The sequence below is a fragment of the Alligator sinensis genome, unplaced genomic scaffold, assembly GCF_000455745.1.
Source record: "Alligator sinensis unplaced genomic scaffold, ASM45574v1 scaffold573_1, whole genome shotgun sequence".
In the NCBI taxonomy this organism is placed as follows: domain Eukaryota; kingdom Metazoa; phylum Chordata; order Crocodylia; family Alligatoridae; genus Alligator; species Alligator sinensis.
Window position 1 is genome coordinate 2,880,125 of NW_005841877.1, and position 12,412 is coordinate 2,892,536.

General features: G+C 40.8%; 1 protein-coding gene across 1 annotated transcript in view; it reads left to right on the forward strand.

Annotated features, from left to right (window-relative positions):
- ITGA2 (integrin subunit alpha 2) overlaps positions 1-12,412 on the forward strand; it is a 105,127-nt gene that overhangs the window by 87,245 nt on the left and 5,470 nt on the right. Inside the window, exons 26-29 of the mRNA XM_014527898.2 lie at positions 521-625; positions 1,641-1,754; positions 4,269-4,358; positions 8,266-8,382. Of these exons, the coding sequence (XP_014383384.1) occupies positions 521-625; positions 1,641-1,754; positions 4,269-4,358; positions 8,266-8,382 (426 nt within the window). The remainder of the gene's footprint in view (positions 1-520; positions 626-1,640; positions 1,755-4,268; positions 4,359-8,265; positions 8,383-12,412) is intronic.

A 12,412-nucleotide genomic window follows, 5' to 3' on the forward strand; every position in this document is an offset into this window, starting at 1 on the left:
TTTCTGTATGATCTTGGGCAAGCCGCTTAGTTGTTCCATGCCTCATTTTTCCATCCGTAAAAATGGAAGCCAAAGATGAGACCAACCTTGTATGAGCGGTGGTAGATTTGACTGTCAGAGGCCAAAGAATCTCTGCCTGGGTGAAACTGGCATTTTCTGAAACACTTACCACATGTATGTTCCAAAAAAATAGGGTCCACGTACTTGTTTAGATAAAGCTCTCCGAACATTACCTGCCTTACATATAGGGAATAGTCATGTAACTCCTCAGCTGGGTCCTCTTCCATATTGTAAGTCAGTCTGAAATGTTTAATAAACATAGATTTTAGAGATACCAAATTATTTCTTCATGAAAATCATTTAATTTCTGAATTGTAAAAACATTCATTATTTATATCCCTAACAATCTAACATTGAAGCTGTAATACGAGTAATGACCACCATCTAGGAAACTTGTCATAGTAATGTGCATAATCATGATTATGGTTCCATCCCATATAATATAACAATTTCTTTTTAGACCCAGGGTGTCACATGCAGTGCAAACATAAATCCATTGCAAATAGGAAAAACACCTTATTCAGCTTCTTTCAAGAAAGAAAACTTCAGAGCTGCAAAAGAATTGGTGAGATAAAGCTGGGACTCTGACCTTTGTATGTTCCTGATGCAACACTATGAGCTGGATAGGCAGATCTCTCTTAATGCCAGTGGCACTCCACATAGACAGTGCAGGGTCAGGGCTATCATTTGTACTATTGCTGTTTTCCTCTTCTTGTCCAAGTATATTTTTCTGTTTTTAATTTCTATAATTAAACTGTTTCCATAGTGACCATAGCCTCTTTGCATACTCTGTGCGTGTCAGAACAAGTAGCTCTTTTTGAAGAACTATCTCTAGCATTCCTTGCAACTCGCTCAGCATGGTCTTTTTGTTCATATTTGTCCCATCTATATTAGATTTTCCTATAGAGACCATTTGACCATTACTACTGTACTAAGTTTGTTGTTCAGATATTGCCACAGTGTGGTCACTAATGCTGAATAAATTAATCAATGTAATTGTTAAATGACTAGAAAATATATGTTCATATGACATTAAGAAACATGTAAAATGATTCTTCTTTCTGGAGATCTATAGGTAAGGTAGGTTTGTATGTGAATATGAGTAAGTATAAACTTACATAGGTCATTCTGCATCTACCTTACAGATAAGTGCTTTATTTATCAAAGCTATCAGTGCAGCATAACTCATACACTTGGACACAAAGATAAGAGGCTATGTAACCCAGGGCCAAAAGTATTAGATTACTCACCTTTCTGGTTTTTCCCCTCCCTGCTTTTTCTCCCTCCCTTCCCTGCTCTACCTTGTGTTTTCCTAATTTCCACCTATTTACATTCTCACTGACATCCCATCACACTTTTTGATTCTTTCATTGCTTGGAGTCTCAGAACAGCAGACTCCCTATGCCTGAAGAAGGGTGACTGTGCCCAAACGCTTGCAAAGAACTTTTTTCCAACTACTCAGTTGGTCTAATAAAAGATATCACATCTACCCAAAGAACCTTGCCTGCCTAGATTGCAACTATAGCATTCATTAATGTGAGAGAGGCTTTTTAAAATCCTAATATTTTCTCCTCTAATAGAACTGTCAGAATGCAAAGTGTACTACAGTTACATGCTGGCTGAGAGACCTCAGGATGAAAGGAGAATATTTTGTAAACGTGTCTGCTAGGATATGGAATGGGACCTTTGCGGCTGTAAGTATCAACCACATTTTACAGGGAGTAATTAGACATATTGTATATACTTATACCTATTGTATGTACCTTATACCTAGCCAGGCACTGACTTCGTGGGTGAGCAAGCTCAAGCACCCCCCACCAAAAAAAAATGTAGTGGGTGCTGAGCACACACAGAGCAACACTTGCAGATCTTTTTTTTTTTTTTTTTAAAAAAAGAAGCAGCAGTGCATTTACTGGAAGAAGCAATTCATTACTATTTCTTCGACCCAGCCTGTAAAGATTGAGCATTTCAGTGGGGCTTTTTGGCTTTTTAAGCTAAAGCTGATTCAATCAGCTATTAGGTAAAAGTGCCAAAAAAGGCCCACTAAAGTGTCCAACCTTTACAGATGCTGAAGAGCTGAGCTGAAGTAATGTACTGCCTCTGGACATGCCTGGGGCTCGGCACGGGAACACACCAAGTTAAAAGTAAAGCACTGGGTTTTGGGTTTGTTTGTTTTTTTACATCTGCAAGCACCCACCAGGGAAGAAAAAGTCAGCACCTGTGCATCTAATTGTATTTTGTATTGTTTCGTATTTTTTAAACTTTTGTATTTTTGAATGACTATCTTTGTGTGGAAAGCTCTTTTCTTCTTTTCTATGAAGTTGTTAACAATTTTGTGTAAAAATGCAATTGAAGCTGAAATAAATATTAAGTCTGCATTAATAAAACCATTAAATTACTAAATAGCAAAATATGAACCCTGTAAGATGCTGTACCTGATAGGGTGACACAAATCTTCTGGCACATGTACACTGAATCTGCCAGACAGTCCTGCAAGCTCAAGTAACCACAAACTACAGTTTTCAGATCTGAGAGTGGAGAAAACACTACAGTCCAGTCGTATCAAATTTGAAACCCCATTGCTCTTACCTTCTGAACTGCAGTAAACCTACATAGTATTTGTTCTAAAGTAATTTAAAAGTAGCAAAACCCCTGGCAGAGCTGCCATTTTTCTTCTCCAGAAAAGTTATGCACATTAAATAAAGCATATAAAAAACCTTCCGTTTGTTCTTTAATGGGCCACTGTCAAGGAAACGGGCCTCAGATTGAAATTATAGTATGCTTAAAAACATTCTTTAAATAAATAATCCTAACTACCAAGTCTCAAACCCCATCATGTCCCCCAAGACCAAATGCCAATCATGCCCTCTAAAATGAAACACTGTTTGTTTCTCAGCTAGGCAACCAAGCAAAACTATCCCTGTGCTCTCCTGTGCCTGTAATGTCAGACAGACCCAAAACACTTTCAACCTTCTTCTGCGTGCCAAGTCTTGTGGCTAAGTATTGACATCTACAAGCCAGAATATTCTAATATTCTGTCCATAAAATAAAAAGGTCGAGACATAGTATAATATGCTTATGCAAGTGTATGAAGTAAGTCTACTAGCTTTCTTACCGCCCCCTCTGAGAATGTGCTTATTTTTTCTTGTGTTAAATCAAGAACACTTGGATTTTGCTCCACTTACACAAAAAGTAGGAACCTGAATAAAAGTGAGAGCAAGAAGACGGGGGAGCAGACGATGTGTGCTTCTCTGTAGAATAAATTTGTCACTGTTGTAATTTTCCTCATTTCACAACCTTGCCCCCATATCCTCCTCTCGATTGTCAGTGCTCTAACACAACGTGCCCCAGTATCTTTTTTTAGTTAGAATAACTGGTTGTCACTATATATGAAAATTAAGCAAGGTGTGTTTGTACCTTTGAAGCAGGGACAAGAGAGAGAAAGGTGCACTTAGGTTAGGAGTCAGCAGTCAATGAGAGAAAAAGATTCAGGCAGAGAGATTATCAAATATTCACCTCATCTGCAATAGTTCTTCGGTTATAGGAGGCTTTTACTTGCCTTCCTCCTCTAATATCAAATCGAGTATCTTTGTTCTGCCTATAGTATATGGCAAGTGTCACATGGAGCACAGCACTGCTGCATAGGCTCCTAATACTGGAAGTATTAATGGAAGATGAATGCTAAATATCTGGCACGTAGAGTGAGGCAGATGACAGTGTGTGCTAGGAAAAAATACGAGAGAGAAAAGCAGAAAGATTCTGAAGATAGTGCCAGGGAAAGCACGCTCTTATTTTTCCACTTTTAAAGGCCAGAACAATGTCCCCAACCTGCTGTATGTTGTCCTGATCTTTCTTCCCTTCCTTCTGGTTCTGTGACTATGTCCAAATAACTACAGATACTTCAGTATCTTCCATTTTGCCTGAATTGTATAATTAAAGGGGTTTTTTTTCTCATTGATTGATTTGTCTTTTAAATTCTTAATTACAACAGGTGAGAATAGCAGTATTGATGTCTGCATTTCTGATCTACTTTTGCCTTACTTTCCTAGCTTGCTAAGAAGATGAGAAATATAACTGTAGCATTCTTAATTCTGATTTTTTACTCTAGCTGTAAAATATCGTTCAGTTAAGGAAAATTATATTAGCTTACCTTCCTTACTGGTGTACTTGATTAGAACATGGTTTACAATTTCATGTTTCTATTGCAGTCAACTTTCCAGACCTTACAGTTGACAGCAAATGCAGAAATTGAACCACACAACCAAGACTTATTTGTAATTGGAGAGAACACCTTAACTGTAAGTGTTACACAAGCAGAAATGTTTCATTTATTTATTTCACTATATACCAATGCTAATATTTCGGTATTTCTTTTTGTGTCACTGAGAGGTCTGCAGCAGGTCACAGAAATTGTATTAACCTCTTTAACCTCTATTACCAACTAAACATTTTCATTCACTTGGTTACATGCAATCTTGTAAATTCTAGAGTTGTTTAAAATTTTGATTTTATTTTATCAGTGTTCCTACAGATACTGTTTAGTTAGTGTAGATGAGTTTGCACATCTGAACTTTGTTTCAGTTTGGCTTCAAAATCACCAACAAAACATGGTAGAAACCTCCAAGGTTTCAACTAATTTATTATGCATGTAAAAGAGTTTGAATTTCTGCACAAAAGAATAAATTGTCCAGGATTCATGAACTTCAAGAAATCTTTCATATACTCCTATTTTCATTTTTATTTGTATTTTTACATTTGAGTTTAATAATGAATGCTTTGCATGCATCAAATTATAATTAAATCTATACTATAATGTGTTGCATAGCATTCTCTAGTAGCAAATGGATGTAGCAAAGATTTTTAAGTGATTTTTCTCAAATGCTTTGGATACACTGGTATGGTTATGAATATTTCCTCCCAATGATTTCATTCATTAAAATGTAAATATTAAATAGTATTTGAACAATATTTTCTTGTAACAATACTCTGAAAATAGAAAAACACATCTGCTTCCCCTGGTGTACATGTAGCATGGCGCACGCTATTTTTATATAGGACTTGCTAGCCAATCTAATCCATGAAAATGGACTGACTTTTCCAAAATCCAATCTAATCCATGAGAATGGACTCTTTTCTGAAGTCCTTGAGAACCAGAACGCTACTCAAGAAACAATCTAGAAAGGGAATTAGGTTACTCATGATGGTGATAGGCATCAGCATCCATTCAGAGCTACAAGAAAATCCAATTAAATTGGGCCCTGGCAGGATGATCAGGGACCAGTTTATAGCTGAATTGGCTCAAGGCAGTCTTCTGCACAAGGCAGGAGTGATGCTCTAAATCGCACCTCGAGTTGTAAGAAAGTAGCTGCTCTGCTACTGGACCCTCCCTGCCTCCCCAGTCTTTGAGCTTTTGGGGAAAGGAACAGCACTGCTCCTTCCTCTGATGTTTTTGCCATTCTGGCCCTTTGATTTCCCTTACAAATGCCCCAAAATAGCATGTTTCAATTTAACACACAATTTTTGATCATTCATTTCCATGACAGAAACCTTAAAACACTTGCATTTGGTTTGATCTGTCTGAGCCACATTTATTTATTTATTTTAGTGATTTGGCAGGTGAGTCAAAAACAACCATTTTTTGCAAAGCATTATGAGAGAGTATTGCCACAGGCTTGAATGGTCCATATTGCAGGTGTGAATTGGGATGCTTTGCTCCATATTGCCAATGTCTGAGGGAGAGGGAAGATGGTAGTTCGCAATCTTTTTTTTCCTTCATGGATATTCTCTCCAAATAAACAGGACCCTACTGTCCCTTCAGCCCTGAAGGACTGTATACAAATTCAATCTTTCTTCTAATCCCTTTATCTCCCCTTTCAAGGCTTCTCTCTTTCCACGTCCTTTTTTGATTGTACATGCTAGGGAATCCCCAGCCAAGTTCCTTAATATCTAGTATTTTCTTGTCAACCTGTATAAAAGCCTGGAATTGAAATCCCTGCTAGGGACTTATAACTGTCTTGTGTTTAATAGAAGCCCCCAGGGAAGATTATGATGATGAGTTATTTAAGGTATTTTCACTTTATAAAATTGAAATTGTTTCAATTTCAGAACCAACAGTCTGTTCATCTGTGTGCAAAGACAGTGTCTCATTACTCCTTAGAAGTGCTTGCAGTATAAATAAAAGATGCACTATCTATGTGAGCTCTTTTGTCTCTGAGGTTTTAATCTTTTCTTAAAATGAAATTCCATTTTTGCCAAATAACTTTAGATATAACACTAGGAACCTAACAGTAAAAACCTGTGTATTAGTAACCAATAAAAAACTCCCAGAACCGAAATGCAACCTTTATTACAGTGGCATTGCAGAAGTTCTAGATGAAATGCTAACTTCACTAGTAAGATTCCCATAAACTTCACTGAGTTTAGTGAAGCCAAATTTTGGCCTTCCTGCGATTCCAGATCAAATCTGTTCAGCTGACAACTAAAGCATTTGTTCTGCTTCACAGGCTTTGAAACTCAAGCTAGATGCTTTCTGGCTCATGCATCAGCCATACAGATTTTGCAGGTGGGACTTTGTTCACAATATTCAGAACAGAATAGACCCTTGCTAACACTCCCTGAGCTGTGTTGGCTTCACACAGCTCAAGAGAAGGAAAACATGTCACTGAAGGCAACGGCTTCATCCCTTGCTCAGTAGATCCTTCTCCCTATAGGAACTCTGAATACACCCTGACACCTGGGCAAGGGTCATTGTGTTGTGGTGCCGTCTATGGAGCACATGAGTTCACTCCATTGCTCTAGGGTGGAAGTCTCCATTTGGCACAGGGCACATTTCCCTGGCAGGCCACAGTGACCATCTACTCTGCAACCTTTCCCACACACCAGTGCAGAGGAGGGGATGCAACTGTTCTGCAGTTTGCTACCCTGGATAGTTGGTACCTGATTATATACAGTTCCAACCTTGTGCCATCATGAAAGCAGGTCACAATGTCACTTTAAGAGAGTGCCGCTTTCACATGGTGACCTTTCAGAGTTGAACTGCTTTTAGAAGTTGACAACTTGGGTATTCTTCCAGCGTCCATAACAGTTGTCACTGAACCACATGTGAATATAAAATAGCTTGAGTCCTGTTGTACATTAGAGAAGCTCAGTTTCAGTGCAATCAAATGAACTGAATTTATCCTTTGTTGCTGTGTGGAAAAGGTTTTTAGACATATTTGTGTGGGAAAAATTTCAGATTTTTTCCAGTTAAAAAGGGGCTGCCAGTTGGAGGACAAAGTTCAGACTATTCACCTGCTAAAATCATTACTGTGGCCATTCTGTTTTAAAAAGCACAAAGGCTACTGCCGTGAAATGGATACACGTAGCCCCACCCAGTACAGCATACAACAGGCTTCCAACAGTAAATCTTAAATCACTGAGGCAGCAGGTCGGTGCGAGTTTCCCAGAAAGCTTGAGTTCAAATTGCATCAGAAAGTGCTGAGAGCAAGCAGCTCTAAGAGTATACAGTGCCATCTTTTTTTTTATGAGAGTTAATACCAGTGTATCAAAAAAGTGCTTCCACAAAGATTAATATTAACAAGATTTGGCAGTTTGTAAATGTTATATTACTATCTGTAGAGGTGCAATTGTACATGCCTATTTAATTAGCTGACCTAGCTCACCTTGATAGACATCACCTGGAAAGTGGTAGTGGGATTAGAGTGGTGTTGCCATGATGGTTCAGGTGGGGACTCTTCCATCAGTTATTTAGCTGAATTAGTAGAGGTATGTGTTTTAAGGACATGGACAAACATAGCCCCAGTCCCAGGGGCGAGTGTCCTAGAATATGACCATCAAGCAAGAGTGTCATGTGCAGCACCCACAGGCAGTGTGCCAGGTCACCACAGAAAGATACTCTCTAGTAAAAGGAGGGGAAAATAATGAAGATCTTTCTTACTCTTGGTCCTATAGGGTGTAAGGGGCCATCTCTTTGTTATGTGTTTGCAAAATACTTAGTATAAAGGTCTCTTATCCATGACTGGGGCTGTTGGCACTACTGTGATATGAGTAAATAGTTACTGACACCAGAGAATTGGGCAATAGTCTTGGGCATTCTGCCAGCCTTTACTCTTGGAAATTGTGCAGTTTCTCCAAAGGAATACAAGCTTGGATTAGATCTCCTTTAAATGCAGTTAATATTAACAGACACAACCTATGTTCTTTCAGATTCCAGTTACAATAATGAAACCTGATGAGAAAGCAGAGATACCAGTCGGTGTTGTGATTGGAAGTGTACTGGCCGGGCTCATTCTGCTGTTAGCGCTGGTTGCTCTTCTATGGAAAGTAAGTAGACATTTAGGGCACTTGAACCTGTGACAGGGGTTTAATCCCCAAGGTTTTTTCCTATGCCCCTAAATTGAAATGGTGGGTTTTTAATTGCCCCTGGGAGGCACTGCCACTGTAGAGGGAATAACCAGGGGCCCCTGTAGCTCAGGGGCTGCTCAGCCCACAGACAGCTCACCCCCAGCAGGATCCACCAAAAAAAAAAAGGGGACAGACCCGTCACTGTTTCTGCCTTCAGCAGGCACCTGCTAAAGGCAGAAGCAGGGAGGGCTCTGACCATTTCTTTTCCTGTGGAGCCTGCCCACCTCTCCCACAGCTGAGGGGTGAGCTGCCAGTGGGCTGAGCAGCCTCTGAGCTGCCGGGGTGGGGGGGGGGGTAGTTCTCCCTCTGCAGTGGCACCCCCAGGGTGCCAATCCTTTTTTTGCTGCAGGGACTGCCTACCTCTCCCACAGCCGGGGGGCAAGCTTACAGTTGATCATTGCAATTTGCAAACTAAACTACACTCAGATGTACTTTAGTTTGCAATGATGCAAAGTCATTTAAAACCCCCAAAAGTCTTGCACATGTATACAATGACACCATTAAGCCATGCAAAGTGACATTTTTGTCATGTGTATGTTAATGACATCACACATACAAGCACCCTTATAGCTTCAAAAATAAACCAAAGGAAGACAGTTGTTTCATAAATGCAGCTTGAGTTATTATCTGTGGAATTATGTTCTAATAAAGCAAAATCAGTTTTGGCTTTAGCAGCTCTAAGTAGTTGGGAATTTAAAAATATTTTTGGTGTTGGAAAATTCATCATTGTCATTGAATCATAAAAAGTAAGTCTGGAAGAGACCTCAGAAGATCATCTAGTCCAAAGCCCTGCTCAGTGCAGGATCTTCCCTGTCTAAAACATCACAGACAAGTGCTTATCTAAATTGCTTTTAAGCTTCCAAGGATAGAGATTCCACAACCTTTCTCAGTAGACTGTTCCAATGCCTAACTACTTTCATAGTAGTAGTTAGTGAGGAAGTATTTCCTAATATCCAACCTGCAATTTAAGACCTATGCTTCTTCTCTCATCCTTTGCAACTACAGAGAAGAGTCTCTCCTTCTCTGTATAACACCATTCAGATGTTTGAAGACTGTTATCTAATTCCACTGGACTTTAGAAAATCAGATTGGATGTATTCAGGGAACTAATGGATAGGAAGCCCTGGGAGGCCAATCTGATGGGGAATGAAGTCCAGGAGAGCTGGTTATACTTTAAAGAAACCTTACTGAAGGTGCAGTACAAACCACCCTAATATGTAGGAAGACTAGCAAGTATGGCAGAAGACTAGCTTGCCTTAGCAGGGAACTCTTCAGTGAGCTAAAACACAAAAAGGAAGCTTACAAGAAGTGGAAACCTGACAAATGACTAGGGAAGAATATGAGAGTATTGCTCAGGTATGCAGGGATGAAATCAGGAAGGCCAAAGTGCAATTGGAGTTACAGCTAGCAAGGGATGTGAAGGGTAACAAGGATTTCTACAAGTATGTCAGCAACAAAAGGAAAATCAGTAAAAGTGTGGGTCCCTTACTGAGTGTGGGAGGCAATCTAGTGATAGATGATGTGCAAAAGGATGAAGTTCTCAATGATTTTTTATCTCAGTCTTCACAGGCAAGGTCAGCTCTCAGGATACTGCACCTGGCATCACAGTTTGGGGAGGAAGTGAGCAGCTAACAGTGGTTAACAAACACGTTAGGGTCTACTTAGAAAGCCTAGACATGTACAAGTTCATGAGGCCAGAAGCAGGTGTGGCTGGTGTACTGAGACTGGTCCCCATCTCCCCACGGGAGCTGGAGGATGGATGGGTTTTGCAGCCGGCCAGGAGCAGGGTGGGGTTTACAGCTGGCTGGGCAGGGCGGGGCGGGGGTTGCAGCCGGCCAGGCACTCTGCCATCCACCCCACCAGTCTGAGTTCATCAGCCACGCCTGGAGAGATGTCTAAGGGTGCTGAGGGACTTGGCCAATGCGATTGCAGAGCTGTTAGACATTATCTTTGAAAACTCATGGTGGTTGGGAGAGGTCCTAGATGATTGGAAAAGGGCAAATATAGTGCTCATCTTTAACAAAGAGAAGAAGGAGGATCTGGGGAACTACAGACGGGTCAGCCTCACCTCAGCCCCTTGAAAAATCATGGAGCAGGTCCTCAAGGAATCCATTTCTAAGTGCTTGGAGGAGGTGATTAGGAACACTCAGCATGGATTCACCAAGGGCAAGTTATGCTTGACCAATCTGACTACCTTCTGTGACGAGGTGACTGGCTCTATGGATGCAGGAAGACCGGTGGATGCAATATACCTTGACTTTAGTAATGCTTTTGATATGGTCTCCTACAACGTTCTCTCAAGCAAGCTAAGGAAGTGTGGGTTGGATGAATGGACTGTATGTAAAGTGGATAGCAAACTGGCTGGATCATGGGGCTCAAAGGGTAGTAATCAGGGGCTCTCTGTTTATTTGGCAGCCGGCCGGTTTTGTCTAATACGTTCACCAATAATCTGGTAGGTGGGATGGAGTGCACCCTCAGCAAGTTTGCATACCACACCAAGATGGGTGGAGTATCAGATAAAATGGAGGGGAGGGAGAGGGGTAGGATTAGGTGTGACCTAGACAGATTGGAGGATTGGACCACAAGAAATGTTATGAAGTTCAATAAGGAGAAGTGCAAAATCCCACACTCAGGACAGAACAATGCCATACGCTGGGACAGGCTGGGGACTGATTGGCTAAACAGCAGTCCTTCAGAAAAGGACCAGGGGTTACAGTTAACAATAAGCTGAATATGAGCCAACAGTGTGCCCTTGTTGCGAACAAGACTAAGTACATACTGGGATGCATAAGTAGGAGTGTTGCCAGCAAATTGAGGGAAGTGATTATTCCTCTCTATTCAACACTGGTGAGGTTACATCTGGAGTACTGTGTCCAAATAATCTCTAAACTGCTCTCTCACTACAGAAAGGATGTGTACAAATTGGAGAGTCCAGTGGAGAGCAATGAAAATGGTTAGGGGGATGGGGCATACAATTTATGAGGAGAGGCTGTGGGAACTGAGCTTATTTAGTCTGCAGAAGAGAAGGCTGAGGGGGGATTTAATAGCAGCCTTCAACAACCGAAGGGTGGTTCCAAGGAGGATAGAGCTAGATGATTCTTAGTGGTGGTAGATGCCAAAACAAGAGGCAATCATCTCAAGTTGCAGCAATGGAAGTTTAGGTTAAATACTAGGAAAAACTTTCTCACAGGGAGAGTAGTACAGCACTGGAACAGGTTACCTAGAGAGATTGTGGAATCTCCATCCTTAGAGGTTCTAAGACCCGGCTAGACAAAGCCTTGGCTGAGATGGTATAGTTAGGGATGGTCCTGCTTTGAGCAGGGGGTTGGACTAGATGACCTTCTGAGGTCCTTAATTTTCTAGGATTCTCTGATTATATGAAATAATCCCAGTTTTTCCAACCTTTCCTCCTAAATCATGTTTCCTAGACCTCTATTCATGTGTTAATGTTCTCTGCTGTATTTTTTCTAATTTGTTCATGTCTTGAAGTGTGCCCAAAACTGGACACATTACTCCTGACCTCACGAGTGCCAAATAGGGTGGAGGAATCACTTTTGTTAATGTTAGCCCAGTATCCTTTTGGCTGTTTGCAACAAGGATACACTGTTGGCTCACTTTCAATTTGTGGTCCACTATAAACCTAGGGTCCTATTCTGCAGTACTGCAACCTAGCCAGTAGTTCCCCAGCCTGTAGTTGTACATGTAATTCTTCCATCGCATCATCAGTGCAAAACTTTGCAGTTATCCTTACTGAATTTTTTGGTTGTTTGTACACATGACTGGGGTTTAGTCCCCAATATTGAAATGGTGGGCTTTTAATTGCGATGATTAAAAACCCACCATTTCAACTTAGGGGCTTCCATCACTATTATGGTGAGGGACCTGCTCTTTTTTTTTTCTTCCCCCACTGCAGCTGCGGGAGAGGCGGGCAGGCTCCACAGCAAAAAAA